Source organism: Thunnus albacares, chromosome 21 (genome assembly GCF_914725855.1).
Source record: "Thunnus albacares chromosome 21, fThuAlb1.1, whole genome shotgun sequence".
In the NCBI taxonomy this organism is placed as follows: Eukaryota; Metazoa; Chordata; class Actinopteri; order Scombriformes; family Scombridae; genus Thunnus; species Thunnus albacares.
Window position 1 is genome coordinate 20610416 of NC_058126.1, and position 17957 is coordinate 20628372.

The 17957-nt window shown below is 40.5% G+C and overlaps 1 protein-coding gene and 1 long non-coding RNA gene across 14 annotated transcripts in view; one reads left to right on the plus strand and one right to left on the minus strand.

Annotated features, from left to right (window-relative positions):
* Positions 1-17957, minus strand: part of adarb2 (adenosine deaminase RNA specific B2 (inactive)) — a 377105-nt gene that overhangs the window by 20216 nt on the left and 338932 nt on the right. For all 13 annotated transcript variants that reach the window (XM_044339076.1, XM_044339071.1, XM_044339070.1 and 10 more), the window contains 2 exons: positions 12870-12984; positions 2072-2240 (listed from right to left, as the gene is read on the minus strand). In XM_044339076.1, the coding sequence (XP_044195011.1) occupies positions 2072-2240; positions 12870-12984 (284 nt within the window). The remainder of the gene's footprint in view (positions 1-2071; positions 2241-12869; positions 12985-17957) is intronic.
* On the plus strand, positions 6955-16552 carry LOC122972206. The gene is made up of 3 exons (XR_006399685.1): positions 6955-6989; positions 11025-11027; positions 16450-16552. It is a non-coding gene; the product is annotated as an uncharacterized LOC122972206 (long non-coding RNA).

Genomic DNA, 17957 nt, shown 5'->3' on the forward strand with positions numbered 1-17957 from the left:
GGTAAATTTTAGACGCAGCACAATTGCATAAAAAGTTAATGGAAAAACATGACTGGGTGCAAATAGATGAAAATTTGCTCTCAGTAGAGCATGAAGATGTGAAAATGCATGGGAACAAGTTGAAATTGTTTCACTTTGAGCGAAAAACTTGCGCTTATCCCAGGGATTTATAATAATAATAATAATAATAAAAAACTTTATTTATAGCACTTTACAAGATTTTAAATGCATATAAGAAATGAATCTAACGTTACTCATACAGATACAAGAGTAAAGACTGGAGGAAAATAACAGAAAGAGTCCTGAGGTCAGACAGGCACCCAATGACCACACACACGCTTTTTGTGTGCATTTATTTGCTAGCTGACGTTGTAGCTAACGCCTGTAGCCTACAGTTCATACATTAGCTTTTTGGGTTGAAGGAATTTGCACCGACACACACACACAGTCAAAGTGTACGTTGCTAGCAAGCTAACGTTTTAGCTTACATTGGCTGTTTGGGGTAAATAAACAGACTATACAAACGGTCCAGCAATCAAATTTGGCAAATAACATGAGGCAAAAATTCACTTTAGTTTCTGTCTGAACACAACTTTAATACTGGTGACTGTGTTCTATCCGTGCATTCACTGTAACAAGACAGACTAGAAAAGATGTTGACATTATCTAAATACAAAATCTGACATGGATTAGTGATAAAATATTAGGTTTCAGTCAAATGTATTAAGACAGTTAAATCAGAAGTGCAGAGAAGTTGTTTCCATACATTACTACAATGAGCTAAATTGGGGACCAATAGAGATATGATCTAATTTGAAAATCAATTTACAAAACTGGGTCATTGTTTCACAGGCTGTGAGAAGGAATAAGGCTTTCATCACTCACACACACATTAAGTATGGTATATTTAAACTTGCATCACAATGCAAAGCACGACTGCACTCTTTATATAACCTCTCCTCTGTCTCCGATGTCCTTTCACAGAGTGTAAATATGGCAGTTCTGGCATTTTGTTTGGTCATTTCATTATGAGTTATCTTCCCCATTAGCCATTTTACTCAGCTGCAAAGTCTCCGTACGTGCCATCCAGCATTGTACTAAGACAAAAAGTCAGTACTGTGTATGCAAATATGACATTCAACGATCTAGACTTCTAGCCAGTAATCTGATGAATCAACCTTGCTATCGAGATCCTCGGGGAGCTTGAAAAAAACATAATATATGCTTATGCACTGGAGGCAGTTAGGAGTCAAACTCATCAAGTCTGTCTCTTGATACTGGTAAAAATCTTGTTGAGAGTTTGTGTCTACCAGAGCACATTGCACAGGTTGCAAAGGCACACAAAGCAGATACACTTAAAAAAAGTGCTAAAAACAAATAGGCCTTTGAGACCCTGAGCTGAACCAGTTGAGTGTGTGATAATATGCTTAGTTAGCTGGAGAGAACAGCGCACATATGGCTCGTTGATTATTGAAAAGTCTCTGGTGAACAAAGCTCTGCTGTTTCCAAGGAGTTTATTATAAAGGCAATGCAGCAGGAGGTCACACCAAACAAGACATTTAATACTATTAAATGACCCTAGTATCAGAACCTGTAGCAGCTCTACAACTGTAATACAAACGAATGTCAAGTTTGGATCACTGAAAGGTTTATTCTTTAAATGATGCTAGTCTCCTTTGACCTAAACATTAACATTAACTGGATTTACAGAGATGATTTTAGAGGCCAATCCTCTTGTCTCACTGGGGAATCAATGAGCCAAACTCCCATAAAGTCACTCAGCATAGTCTCTTATTTGGTGAGTTTAAAAAAGATCTCTCATATTGTCTTTTTGGCTGAAAAGAAGAAGTATTTTTCTCTGACGTGCATATGGTCAGCAAAGAAGCATGGGATGAATGTGATTGTTCAGTCTATAATAAGCCAGCCTTCCAGACTGCCAATCAACTAGTCATAGCTAGCACTATCTGGCCATATCAGGGAATTAAGAATGTAAATGTCACAAGGATTTCAATGCTGCAGAAAGTGTATGTACTGTGTGTCTTAAACATACAACAGGAGATAGATCTGTTACCTCAAGAAGAGTTCAAGTTGAGAGTAGAGGAAGCGTAGCAGTGATCTGCGGGCCGTGACTTCAGCGTGACAGTCATTGACGACTTGTCCCTGGTCACTCAGATACTCCCCGTTGATACACTTGGTGCCCGTGGATAACGCCACCACCTGGGCGTGCCTCAGGTCCAGACCTGTTGAACAATTACACACAGACAAATGTTGGCCATATTGTGCTTGTCATACGTTCCATTGAGCACATCGATACCTTAATCCATGAGCTTAATGGTAACCCTCAGCATCTAATACCTAATATGTGTTCTTCTTTACCTTTCTGTCTGTGGGAGGTATTTTGTCATCTTTAAGAAAAAACTCCAAAAACACACACACGCACACATACAGACATTCAAAGATAGAAAACAGACTTGCATTTCTTAGATAGCTAAATTATTTTGGACATAATAGTTGCCCTTATGCTATACTGCTCTGTATAAAACATTTTCATCTCAGGGAAGTTTAGAATGACATGATGTTAGAATGAATAACAGCTATTTGATAAGTTGGCAGTAAAAAAACAACTATTAACAGGAATAGATGGATGGAAAAATGAACTTTAGACTGAAGTTGGTGATGTCTATAACTTTATCGGACAAAGTGGAAGAGTTTCCACTTGTTCACATGGAAAAAAAGACAAACAACCCAGGGCGAACAGGGTAAAAAAGTCATTCTAACAGTTAAGTTTGGTTTATTTCCATAACCACAGTTTTCTGAGTAGCATGAGAGTCTCTTCAGAAATTCATATAAAACTACACCAGCCAGGATTAGCTGGATCCAAGGAGTGAGCGAGTGTACAGACCCACCATCTATACACCGGGCTGACACCTCTTCAACGCAGCGCAAGAGCAAGGAGCATGGTCTTGTGAGATTCTCACTCATGCCTTCATACTCTCCACATTCAGCCACTGGAGTGGGCTGAGTCTAAAACCAGCGAAAGAAGAGGGACGTTTTACATCTTACAAATGCCCGTGGGCTTAAGGACAGACTAAAAAAAAGAATTGTACTCATTGCTTATTCCCTGAGAAGCAAACTGATATTTTCTGTGTGGGTGATATTCTGGGATTCAATATAAGCATACATAATCAATGAGGTGAACCAATCACGAGGGTGTAGAAAACACAGCAGACAGCCAAACTCCCTCTTCACATCCAAGGAAACTATCAGGCCTGCTTCTTCCTTCTCACCAAGTGGATGTGGAGGCAGGTTGGTTACTCCAGGGGCTGTGCTGTGGGAAGGTTTTTTCTTTTTAACGCATGGACTCTTGGGAGTGTACACCCTAAAAGTGGCCTGAGGGACTCTGTGCACTATTAGGCATGCCACAATCTGGGCAAATGTCTGACACCTTTCTGGGGAAACACAACCTCAAGGAGTTGTCGTGCCTCTTCTTCTGCTCTTTTGGATATATGTGACAGGCAAGATATACTGTACATGGATCCAAACCAGAATTTTACCACAGGTTTGTGTCTTTGTTTTCTCCTCTTTTGTAGAAAACTTCATGGAACCCATCATCATATGCTGGAGAAAAGTGTAGCTGGGTAGCTGCTACCTACCTGGAAGTAACAAAAATACGGATCTTCCTAGCTAGTGTGTGTGCTTGACAATAAGTTTTGAGGGACTGGAGAAAATATAGCGACTTCCCACAATCATCAGCCACTAATGACAGACTGGTACAAGTGGTTCTCTAGAAGAACGATGCAGACTGAGGTTTGTGTTGGAGGAGTTAGCTTGGTTCTTGAAGGACAGTTGAGTTTAGAGAATAAGGAAGAAACTTGCTGCAGTGAGAAGAATTGGCAGTGTTGTGGTGTCAGCCAAATTTATGTAAAAGGGTCTCTACCTGACACTCAGGAGCTTGGTTGCAGCCAATTTTGACAGGGATAATATGATAAGAGCTTCTAAAGAGGTCACCCTAGCGGCTTTCTCCAATGCGAGGCATGAAACAAAGGCTACAAGAGAGATCACAGATGACAAAGTCATCCGGCCTCATGTTTGTTTTCCTTTGAGAAAAAAGACACATTTCTCAGTGAGGATTCCTTGGCCAGTGCAGGGCCATGTGAGAGCCTGACTGACTGACAGATAGACAGAGGTGGTGCAGAGAGGGGGGGGGGGAGGCTGGATCAGCACGTTAACAGCATGCCATTCCTTCCTTGGCTGCCACAAATCTCTCCCATCGCCTCTGAAAGTCAGGCTTCGCTGGCTTCTGGCAGACCTGCAGGCACTGCCGGCCCGGCACATGAGCTTTTATCAGCCTCGGCCCAGATGGCACTGCGGCGGTAGAGTCCTGACACCTCCACTGATGAGGAGAGGGAAGGAGGGCAGGGGAGGAAAAAGTTGGGAGGGAGGGAAGAATGTGTGTGTGGTGTGTGTGTGTGGACAGTTGAGGAAAAAAGAGCAAAGAATAGAAGAAAGGAAAGTCTAAGGTAGGGTGGAACAGTTCAACTTCTTTAGAAACTACAGAAGAAAACAGCAAATAACCTTCAATTAAGTTAATTGTCAATTGTGCTATTTGGATCAGGTACAGCATCAGAGTGACCTTTATTGACCGATGAGTGGATTTTCTCTTATCCTTGTTTTTGCCAGTAGACAATTAGATAAAAGGCAAACGATAATTTCACAGTAGTAGACATATCTGCCTTAGTTTTTCTTCACTGACACACAAAATTAATCAAATTTTCTTAACACACTGACAAACTATTTTGTTGGTATTACTTAAACCTTCAATAACTGTTTTTTTTTGCTACTTGGGGATGGCAGAATCAACACAACACTGACATATTATCATAGTTTAAGTTGATATGGAAAGATTGCTAGCAAACTGTTGCTGGTTTACACATCCAGCAGACATTAGCATTTATTTGGAGTCATATTTCTGGTCACCTGGTGTATGTAAGTCCAATATTTTCTGTCCTTTTAGATCTGTTTGTGGTTTCCACTAACTCCTGAGGGAAATATCTGGCTCTTTAACTGCTAAATTCTCAATTATGTTCTCCAGCTAGTCGCTAACTTTATCCGTCTGTTCTGTGGTGCTGGACAGGTAGTGTACAGCGGGTTCATCAGCTGCCTACTGTTGAAAACAATGCCGATTAGAGCAGTGAGAATGAACCAAAACAGTAAAGTTGCAGGCCTGAAAACCAAAACAATGAGCTGAAAGATGCTAAAAAGCATAATTATCTGTGGTTTCATCAGAACAAGCAACATCTTTCATATACATGCATACAAATATTGATTATAGCTGCTTTAAATATATTTTGTTGCTACATAAGACAGACAGACATTTTTACTAGGAGGATCTCTAATACTGTAATTCCAAGTGAAAATTACCAATGAAAGAGTTGCCAGTGTTCTTTAAATTCAGATTAATAATAATGGCTACACTCCTCCTGCCATTATTTCTTTATTTATAGTTTTTAAGACTATTTTCTTGGATCTATCCTTTTTCTAAATCAAGTATTAAACAATGCTCCAAAGCAACAATTGAATTATATAAGGTTTATAAAAAACTGTAATATATAAATGCTTTTAGCACAGGCGCAAGGCAAGATAAAATAATAAAAAATGTATTCCCTGCTCCTGTGGTGCATCTTTATTTATATCTATTCACTTACGTTTTGCCAGCATCACACCTTTGTCAGGATGTAAACAAGTCATTAACAGAAATATGTGTATACTGTGTCAGCAACATCCTCTGCATGCAGCTGTGTGCTGTGATGAATCAAATGACTCAAACTGTCAGTAAATATCTATCAGTGCTTAACATAAGCTTGGATCAAACTATTAAAGCAGTTTTTCTCCATCACCTTTTATTTTGTATTCATCAGCATGACAGTAAATATCTCTGTTGGAGGAATAGCATATGTCTGGGAAAAAGCAGGTTAACCTACTGTACTACTGCGCAGAAAACATACAATATGTATGACTGTACAGCTCTATAAAAATCTCTATATCATGACTTCAACTATTGGCATTCCCTGTAAGCAACGCACCCCAATTCCTTCTCAGTGATAAAGCAAGTTCAAAAAGGTAACAGACTCTCCCAATTTCATTCTCCTGCTTTTCCTTGCCGTTCCACTTTGCGATTGTTTAGATCAATTTTGCAGTGGATAATTTCTGCTGCGCTGCTTGCTACCCTGCCATGAAATTGGCACTGAGGTTGCCTTCAGTTTGCAGGAGAGAGGAGAGGAGGAGGAGAGATGAATGAAAGAGAGAGAGAGAGGTAGGGAGAGAGAGACACAGAGATGGAGAGCCCCACAGGCAGTGTGCTGTTTTTAAACCAGGAATAATCAGCTGCATCACAGAACTACAAAAAGAGAGGGTCAAAAGGAACAAGGTAGAGTAGAGTCAAAGGCCTGAGGCTCTCTTCACACACAAATATATCTGTTGATTACTGGTGATTCAAAGATGTCACACCCCAGGATAACACTACTGTCAAAAAGCATGTACATCACAGACTGAGACCTGGAACTACTCACTATGACAACTGCAATACACTGCTCAGTGCACGATACTGTCAACGGCCTTTAACAGGAAGACAAAGCACACATTGCCTCACTGTGGAAACTCAGGAGGTAAACAAACTATTCCTGAACTTGGCCACACCTAAGCGGAGGAAAAAGTGAGGCAGGGGGTGGTAACGATCAAGCAAAGCCATGCATTTTCTCTGTCGAGAATTAAAGGATTTGAGCGTGTATTGCCCGCCAACCAGGTCAAAAGTTTTTGCATATTGCAGTCGTATTTAAGTGGTTGACCTATGCTACCACAGTGACAGTGTTGGTTAAAGACAAGAGGTTGAAAAGAGTTGTTGAGTGTTTGGTTGTACTAAAAGAGAGAAGGAGTCAGATGTTCAGTTTTTTTTCCCAGTAAGTACGTTTTGTTTTAATGGTTTTAAGCCTGTTTTTTACTAACGAAAATTAGCATTAGCATTATCACAGTTAACCATAGACTGTAAATGCTCCATGCTAACCAAGCTAGCAGCTAGCCGCTAACGTTAGGGTCAGCTCCACCCTCTCGTCCAAATATGGTCACTTCTGGCTCCAAAAATCCAACATGGTGACAGTCAAAATGCAAACTCAAAATGGGAGTCCACAAACTAATGTGTGACATCACGGTGGCTGCGTTTTTGTACAGTCTATGGTCCCAGCACATGGCAAAACAAATTCTGCCATCTGCTGGTTCCCTAGAACATATCAAACCTGTTGCAATACAATCTATTTTTAACTTTTTAAGACACAGAGACCATTTTACATTCCTTCATCTCTGGATTATTGCAACAGCCTTTTTACTTGCTTGAACCAAAAATCTATTAATTGACTCCAGACTGTGCTGCCAGGCTTTTAACCAGAACAAAGAGACGTGATCACATCACTCCTGTTTTACCGTCTTTACACTGGCTCCCAATATGTTTTAGTATTGATTTTAAGATCTTACTGATCTACTTTTATGGCTCTTCATGGCCTCTCTCCCTGCTATATCTCTGACCACTTAGAACCATATGTGCCAGTACGTACTTTGAGATCCTCGGGCAAAGATCATTTGTCTGTTCCAGAGGCCCGGCTGAAAACTAAAGGGGACGGAGCGTTTGCAGTCATGACCCCAAGGCTCTGGAATGATCTGCCTCAGGAAATCAGGTCAGTTGACTCAGTGATCTCTTTTAAGTCCCTTCTTAATACTTTTATCAGAGAGCCTTTCCTGATTTTACTTGAGTTTTAATTTTCTTTGAACTGTCTTTTATCTCCTTTAAAAATGTTTTTTTCCTACACTGAATTGGGTTTTATTCACCAAATTGTTTCTTTAATCTGTTTTCTTTTAAAACCTGATTATTTTTTGACAGTCTGATTAATTTTGCTGCCCTGTGAAGCACTTTGTAATTTGGATTTTGAAAAGTGCTCAATAGATAAAGATTATCATTATCATTATTATTATTGTTGTTGTACAACAAAGCAATATATTATGACCATACGTTGGACAGACAGGAGCTCTTGGGATGCAAGTAAAGACAGAGACAAGTTTTTGGTAAACCAGTTGGTTTCTGTCTTATGTCAGAATGCAAGTCAACATATTAATCAAGCAGCTCCAGCATACTGTATGTATGACCTCTGTGTTTCTGCTTAATGTTGCATTACTTCCACCCCACAACGCTGGTCCCCCACTTGCTCTGTCTGCATGTTGGCAAAACGGTCTCTCGCCACCAGGCTGCATCACACTACACTACACAGCACTGCAGCAGACTGTGAGCCAGTCGTTTGGGACGTTAGATCAGACAGCATCACCTAAATTTATATTGTGACTAAACAGACCAGGCCTCTGATTCAAGTGGCAGGTCCCTTTCTGGGAAAACAAATCAAGCAGTGCAGTGAAGGGATCTTCAGTGATGCCAACCTGGGACACAGAAGGGACTCAGGAAGATAAAAATAAATCTCTTAGCTTATGTGGCATTCTACCAGCATGTTATGTTGATTTATTACATACTGTATTAAATATGTACTGTAAAAGTGCTCCCAGGGTTAGTAAACAATATTACTTTAGAAATGAATGACAAATTATCAGCAATACCTTATACACACTTGTGGAGACCCACAAAAAAATACCCAGGAATCCCAACCTGACAATCTATAAAGCCTTCAATAGTCAAGTTATATATCATCAAGCCTCATGGGAAAATTTGCCTCTTGCATTTGACCCATTCTGACCATTTAGTAACAAAAAGCGATGAGTATCGAGTTTCCATCGACATTCCTAACAGCTCACATGCATGTATGCATTTTGGACTGCGGGAAGAGACTGTAGCACCTGGAGGAAACCTGCGCAAGTATGAACCAGCAAACTTCACACAGACAGGCTGCCGTGGATCCTGGTGGCGTTCGTCAACGCTAAATGCCGCACATTGCTCCAGAAACACACGGTCAACTGAAGCAAATATCTAAAAGATATTAGGGATAAAACCTCAGAGAAAAAAGAAATGATGTATTTCAAGTCAAACATGAGGACTGGTTGATAAGAAGACTTTACTGGCAATCATCAGGAGGAACCACTGAGATTCATTCAGAAAAATCCAGATAAATAACATGAGCATGAACTTTACAATGATCCATTATAACACAAGGCAACCACGATTGACAGACACTGCAAAGCTATTATCTGAATCCCTTAATTCTCTGTGCTTATGAAACAAAAAAAAATATCATAATAAGCCACCCATTATCTCTGAGCACCATAAAGCAGACATTAAAACATTTTCTTCTAAAGCAGAATGAGCTCCCAAGGTCAGCTTTTGGTAAATTCATATAAATTGCACAAATCCTATCTTTCATGTGCTCTTTCAACACAAGATGTTGGAACGATTACACTGAATGTCATCCAACGCGTGTTGTTTGAATCACAGAAAATCTCTGAAAATGCTCAGAGAGAGAGAGAGAGAGAGAGAGAGAGAGAAACGACTTGGCATGGGTAGAGAATGCACCCTGTTGAATCTTTATTAGCTTTAACAGGCAACCGCTCTAAACATATAAGGGTGTCTTTGTGAAATGCTACTGAAGCTCTCAAATCTCTCTCTCTCTCTCTGCTGCAACACACCCTGGGCACATCTCTGCTAATTTTTGCCTCTTAGCAAGCTGTTTTGTTGCCGGATGTGATTATTGAATGTAAAAATTTGTGGCACCCGGAAAACTAGATAAAGAGTAGAGAAAAATCCCTATTTGAAAACGGATATGCAGACTAAGAACCATAGCTTAACCGTCATTTGTAATCAACTTGTTTGAAACCCTTTGCTCTCATCTCTTTCTTTGAGTCCCTGTGGTATTTCTCCCCACACTCAGGCGAGTCTTGCCGTCTCTCTCAATAAAAAAAGCCTCAGAAGAAGCTTTTCTCATCCAATCTAACAAACAAGTAAAAAAAAAAAAAGAGAAAACAAGGAGGGGGGTCTTTTTAGCATTTTTCCATGTGGATGTTCCTGATTTTTCATGTCTCTAAGCACATCTGAACACTGTTTACCATCTTCAGACACCCAATGCTATCTCAGATCGATTCAAATGACATTTTCCACACTATTTGACAACGTGTGTTGGTGGTTTACTTTGGCGGTCGTCTCGCAACCCTCAGCCTGGTGGCGAGGCTAATCTCACTCAGGTTGGGGCTCAACTGTCTCAGTGGGACTCCAGCAAGGGCGGGGTGGGGGGTTCGCTGTCTGTCTACGGTTCAAAGACGGACCCTGATTAATATTCTCGAGGCAAAAGCAGAGGCATGAGACACAGAGAGAGGGAGACAGAGAGAAAAAAGGGGAGAGGGAGACACAGAACAGAACTCCCCAGTGTTCCTGTCAAGTTTGGTGTCTGACTGCACGGACGCTGGCCACCACACCGCCGCCGCCGCCACCTCGCTGCGAATACTTGGCAGCCCTATGTCTGGATCTTTGAAGATAACGTGTGCTATTAATAAACAAACAGAAGCAATTACTGGGAGGCAGAGGAGAGGAGAGGGATTGGATTAGGTCAGGATGAGCGCTGGTCTCACTGAAGTCTAAACTGATGAGCTGCAGCACTCCAAAGACAGCAGAGATACCAATCCCTCCTCACTGACCCCTGCACCCCCACAGCCTGCAGCCGCACAGGAAGATAACACTCGTCTGTGCATGTGTGCATGGCTATGTGTGTGTGTGTCAGCACTCCACATGTGTAGACCTGTGTGTATGGTCATTTTTGTATTATATTCCACAAAAAGTGAAAGCCCTATGTTTTTGAACATTACTACTAATGTTTGGCGTTTTATCTAATATTATAGCTTTGATTCCATTACTTGGGTTTATGTGATTATGTGGATTAGTTGTCAAAACACATGGTGAAATGTGGCAAAAGTTGGGCGAGCATTCCTATGGACGCACAGTATTAATGTTGAAGGATGTTTTGAGTTATCATCAGGTCATTACCCTGCAGTAGGTATCAGGCTGTGCGGGCATAACTCTACTGAGCCCTCTAACAGATGATACCATTCCCTAATCCAGACCTAACATGTCTTTAAAGGATAGCTTCTGTTTTGTTTTTTTTTCAAAACTGTCTGGAACATGCGAGTAAAAAGCTGGTTCAGAAAAACAAATATACACACAACCACTAGAATGTCTCCCTCTGCCGCAGCTTGGCAAGGAACGCTCCGGAGAAGCAAAAAGAGAGAATTTTGTGTTAAACAGACTGTAACTTTGGAAGATACTGACCTTATCTGACTCTTCCAAAGCTGAATTTTGGAGTGTACAGTTGCACAGAATGACGGCTGTGGATTTTGAATGTGTAGTCGCATTCTGGAATTGTTACAGTGACCAATGTTTCCAATGTCCAATATTTCCACATACTGGCATGTCAGTACTGTATTAAGAAAGACCTGAAAAACTCAAAGCTATCCTTTAAGCTGCCTTGTTTCTGCTTAGGCTAACCTACAGTTCATTGGCTGGCCTGACAGGCAGTTTCATCTGAATGCCATGGCTCGCTCAGTGGTCCAGCCACGATCCCTGCTTATCTAACTGCACTAGTCTTATAAATAGCTACTAATTATATCAGAAACTTTCCAAACTTTTCTCTGACCTAATGTACCTTGCAATTATCCTTGAATCCTGCTCTCACTCAAGCAAAGAGCAGATACTCAGCTTCTTAATCCGGCCTTATATCTACATGGTATCTGCTTAGGCAAAGCTACAAAGGCTTGACTAGTGTTACAAACTAATCAGCAACACACTGGGTATGAGAAACTTTTCTGTGCATGAATCATGCAAGGGTCATGATTCATGCATAGAAAAGTTTCTCATACCTGTCTTACTAAAGAAGAAAGAAAATGGTTTCAATATAAAGTTCTGTGGGCACAAACAGCCACTAACATGTTAAGCTAGCTAACATTAACAGCTAACAACAACAAAGACTGGGGTCAGGTTGTGGTTATGACTTAGCTTACCTTGAACTTTGAACATTTTCACTTTATTTTAAGTAAAGTTCAAATGTTCAAGGTTCAAATTTTTTGCCAATTTTTCCTTGAATAAATTTTTAAAAAACATGACAGTTATGGTACAAATTTCATGTGAGATCATTCTGGGCTTTATGTATGCGTCAGCGCACATCATATGTTATGAGAGATGTGAAGCGTGTGCACGTTTGTGGGGGCATGTGAGAGTGTACTTTTGCACGTGGATGTGTCAGGGCTTGAACATATGACTCTGTTTGTGTTTTCGTGGGCACTTGTGTGTATGTGGGAGGCCTTGGTGTAATGTGCAACAAACACCACACATAAAAGATAAATAAAGCATGAAAGATAAATGTGCAGTAACAACTCATTGTTTCATGCTGTAGGAGAACAGCAGTGTGGAGCTTCCTCCTTCTTCCTCCTCGCTGCTCTTTCAGTGTGTCACTCAGTCAGGTTTCAGATTAAGTTTCAAGATGATCTAGTTAAGATTCCCACTGTGGCATCTGGAACTCCTGTCAAAGCTGCCTGAGCACGACAAGTCCAGCATGCAGTGGGGATGACTGACACTCGCTACTATGTCTCATTCTCCTCAGAGACTCTGAATAGTCAATAATTCATCAGGAACGTATACTCTCCTGCACAATTGCAAGGTACAGCATGGAGTGGAAACTCTCTCTCTTCCCTGCCTATCTCCCCCCCTCAGTTTATCATTCCTCTTCCTATTTCTCGTCCTCTCTCTATCTCTTTACCCCCCCCCTCCCCTCCCTCACTCTCTCTATATTGCACCACTTCAATAATTCAAAGTGATATATAAAAGTCAATGAAATTTGCCATACCTCGGGTCATTACGATGCCTGCCAGGGATTTGTGTCGAGCATGCGCAGGACTGCAGCCACCCACCAGCGACCGGTACTTCTCCCTCACCAAGTGGAATATTGAATCGGCAAATTCCTGAAAAACACAATCGCTCCCTTAATTTCTACCAGACACAATCTATGGACAATGACTTCACATGTTTCATTTTGCTGTGTAACATTCCAGTTCTCTAATGTACCTGTTCAGGTAATACAGGGTGTTTTGGGGAGATTGGCCCAAAAGCCAACTTACCTGTTCAGCTCTGAGTTCATACAGAAATCATCAAAACATTTTCGTTACATCATAATAGTGATGTTTCCAAGCATACAGCACGTTGAGTAACAGTAGCATGACTAATAGAAAGACGGTTGTTATAATTATCATATGCTATGTAGATCTACACATTTTTACGATATTATTAAACAAATGACGTTTTTATTTCAGGAACTATTTCAGGTGAGAAACCATGTACTTATCTATTGTGGAGTGATTTCTATTTGCACACAGTCCCCCTTTGTGAAACATTTTTACTAGCATGTATACAGGGAAAGCAGATCCCTGGCATTCAATCAGCATAAAACTGCCAGTATCCTACTATCATTCAACATTGTGTGTTTGCTAAAGGGCCCACAGGGGACACATATAGTAGATTTAGTGTCAACATTCTCATCATTTAAAGGTTACATTGACCAAAAGGGCAAAACCTACACTATCTACATATCTTCTGTTTCTGCATATGTTATATATATCTTTTCTTATTATTATTTGACATTTTTGCCTTCATTGGACAGTTATAAGTGAAGTGGCAGGCAGGAAACAAGGGGAGAGAGATGGGTATGACATGCAACAAAGGTCCCTGGCTGGAATTGCACCACGGTTATGTGGCATGTCCAGTTAGTAGTAGTGTTATGTATATCTTTAAAGATATATGATATTGTAAAGTTAATTATGAATGGCTTGATTTGCAAGTTAGTCCACTGACAGCAAAAGGTTTTAGAAGAGACTGACATTAAAAAGACAAGAAAAAAAAACAACAACAATGACAAAACAAAACAGGAAATCAAATCTCTTGTCATACTGACAACAACATGAGGATGGGATCTTTCATTCTTCACAATAACAATGGCACAACTGTTTTTTTCCAGTATTAATAATTGTACAGAATGCTAAGCTAACATCAGCATGCTAACATGCTCACAAGGACAAACTGAAATTTTGACCAGATGATGGCACTAGATGAAAAGTCAAGAGTTCAGAAAAGTTATTATAATTCATCCTGAGGGGGACATGAATGCCTCAGCCAAATTTCATGGCAATATATTCAGTATTTGTCAAGATATTGCACTCAAAACCACAAATGTCAACTTCATGGTTGTGCTAGAGGGATTCACCAAAGTCTTTGAGAAAAACTGTCTAGGAACCTTAAATGTCTGTATAAAGGTTTGTGCCAATCCATCCAGTAGATATATAACTGAATAAGTTAAAACTCTGACCAACTGGTGGCACTATGTAAAAGGTTATGGTCAGCAAGATTCATCCTCTGGGGATCATGAATGTCTGTAAAAAAAAATTATGCTAATCCATCTATAGTTGTTGAGATATTTCAGTTTGGACCAAAGAGGTGGACTGACTGACCAACATTGTCATCCATACAGCCATGGCACTAGTGTGGCTAAAAACTCCTTCATTTTGCTTCTTCTTAACCTCATCTGCCCCCAGTATCAATTATATTCACCACCCTGACACATAGTATGTGACACAAAGTGTTTAACACAGTCCCTTTTCCTGTATCATCCTTCTTTTCTTTATCATTTCATTTTAACTGTTTACTATATACAGTAACCTTGCACTAATGAAGTTTCCGGTGACATTATCTGACAGTGTAGTGTCAGGGCCACATCAGAAAGTTTCCAAACTTGTGTTGCAAATCTAAAATCTTTTTCATTGTAGGTGAACATAAATACAGCTACAGTCAAATGGCTCATTAGAGTAAAAGATAGGCACATATTTTAATGCCAACAATGTAATCAAAGACATGTTGACACTTGGATAAAGTGTGAGCCAACTATATCCTTCCATTCATCTGTCCCATTTTCTCTATCCATCCCTCCAGCCAAATCAACAGTTCTCACCAGACATCCACACTGTTCAACAGATGTTGCCAAGACATGTGGATCCCATTCACACCCCTCCAAACCTTTAATGCTCTTTACTCTAGTGGTAATTAAGGGCTTAGTTTCCAAGCGGCCCTCACTGGATCACCGGGAGATGGCAACAGAGTGGCAGCAGAGTGGGGCTTTTGGACAGATTGAGCCCCCGGTAGCTAAAAGGACATCAACAGATGCCACAGTGACAGACGCATGGAGTGAGAGAGAAGGAGAGAGATTAAGGGTGAAAAAAGACAGAGAGAGGGAGAGAGCGACTGAATTAGTGAGCATATTGCACATTATAGCCCTCGTCAGGGCTGTGAAATACTCTCACAGTTGGAACTGGCTTTCAAGGTGCTCACAGCTTGCGGTGTAGTGGGTGGTGTGTGTGTCTGTGTGTATGTATGCACGTGCACATATTGTTGTTCTGACACTGGTGTCAGCCTGAAGGAGTTTTGGAGAATAGAACAGAAAGGAAGGCTGAGTTGCAGTGGGAGTCAACACAATGAATAACTTTCCAAGCTATGTAATAGTTATATGACAAGTCACAACTAAAGAGAAAGTAGTTCTCTGTAACAACTGGCAAGAAGGACAAGAGAAAGAGACATGTTGTCCTTTGAACTCTTCATCTCATGCTGTTTACTTAATGGTTGAATAATCCACCCCATCTATGAGCGTGTTTGTCTATGTGGAACAAAATGAACAGACAGGTAGATTCTTAACATTATCGGTTCAGATTCAGTTATGTTACTAAGAGTTTTTCCCTTTGTAAAAAGTGACCCCTGACAAAATGATTGCTTGCATAAAAGGGAAATATTAAAGTTTAAACTCTCTATCACACTTAAGACATAATTGTTTAAACAGCAGAGAAAGTTTTGCTGTTCTACCTACTGTAGGATCCAAGTGGCGACCACCGTGGTCTGAAAAATAAAGCCAACGTAGAAGTGCCAAAAACTGCAGTTCCTCAAATGGCCACTTGAGGCTGGATCCAAAAGCGAGTCAATCCCCATAGACCCCCATGTTAAAACGCCCAACTTTAGAGCAGAAATAAACATGTTTACAGCTTGGTACAAAAAAACAGTTTTGGTCTCTATAGCAAACTTCCCCCTTCATGACAACTGTACGGGGGGTCAATTTTTATATAACGCACCCATTTAAATTTATTAATGCTTAATGTTATGCATAATAAACGGCATGGCTGCTTCACTGGCAAGTTGCTACCACGGCGACAGTGTTAGTTAGGTAACATAACCATGGCGTAACCCTAGATTCACAGAGTATGGGCATACTAAAAAAGTCTTGTTCAGTGTTTAGTTGTACTAACAGACCCTCTAAGGAGTCGGATGTTCGTTTTTTTCTGGTAAGTGCATTTTGTTTCAATCGTTTTAAACTGTTTTTTGCTAGTGAAAATCAGCATTAGCATTAGCATAATCACAGTTAATCATAGACTATAAGTGCACTATGCTAACCAAGCTAGCGGCTAGCGTTAGGGTCAGCTCCACTCTCGTCCAGATATGGTCACTTCTGGCTCCAAAAATCCAAGATGGCAACAGTCAAAATGAGAGCTCAAGGCTTCAAAATGGGAGACCACAAACCAATGGGTGACATAACGGTGGCTATGTCCATTATTGTTCACAGTCCATGGTAGGATGCCTCTTCCTTGGAAACAATTGCTCTTCTGCACATGCAATTATACACTGTATGTTCACTGAAGCAACAACTGCAGAGTGTTGCTATTAATGTGGTATGTTGGGGCAGTTGCTACATTACGTGTACAACACTATTTCCAACATTGTGATCAAAATTGGTGGATTATCTGCCTTTAATAATATTAACTGATGAATTTCGTGCCCATAAAGTAACAAGACTCTATAGCCATGATAGTGGCTCTGTGAGGCTGTAGTTAAAATCAGCAGTGCTTTCAGCTAAATGCATGCTAGCATGCTCACAATGGCAAAGCTAAAATACTGATGGTAAACAGGTATAATGAAAAAAACCCACAGACAACTAGAGCAAAACTCAGGGGATCACCAAAATCACGAGGATACATCCTTTGGGAACCACAAATGTTTGTAGCAAAGTTTGTGTCCATCCATATAGTAAATGTTGAGATATTTTGCTGCAATCTTGACTTACTGATGGCACCAGAGGAAAAGTGATGGTACCACCAAAGCCAATAGGATTCATCCTCTGGAAATCATAAATGTCTGTACAAAATGTCATGGCAATCAATCCTGTAGCTTTAGAGGTATTTCAGGACCGAAGTGTGGATGGACAGACTGACATTGCCATCCCTAGAGCGACATCACTAGTGTGGTTAAAAATCTAATGCAGCACAAGGAAATCTGTATTTTATAACCACTGAAGCAAAAACTGTTGTTTGGAAGGAATTCATCAATGTTAGCAACATTTGAATACAAATAGAATAAATTTAAGAAGCTGCAGTCTAAAATGAGAATGTTGATATATTACATTGAATGTAAAAAAACTGTATGATTAGAAGCCATAACTGCTTAAGACCAAAGCTGTTACTGTATATGTATTTTGTTGTCAAATGGATTTCTATTTTTTGACTGTGAAGGGAAAACCTTGTACCTCCAGAGAGAAGAAAAACAGCCTTGTTTTGAGTTAATCTGATGTATTTCATCAGCTGAAATGTTGCAGAATTTTCTGATTCTGTACAGGAGTACAAGCTACAAAAATGTGGGGAAAAAAACCCTGCCTTGTTCCTTGTACCTGAAAGTGACATCCAATTAATTCTAACAGAATCCTGCTTGGCTTGGCAGCGTCAGCTGGTGTCGGTCACAGTCTGAACCCTGAGTCAAGTCCTCCATCCCTCCTAAAGGCCTTTTCATTGATGGCATTACAGAGGTGAGAGAAGGTGGCAGCTCAGAAAGGCCTGGAGAGCAAAGGTGGAATAGA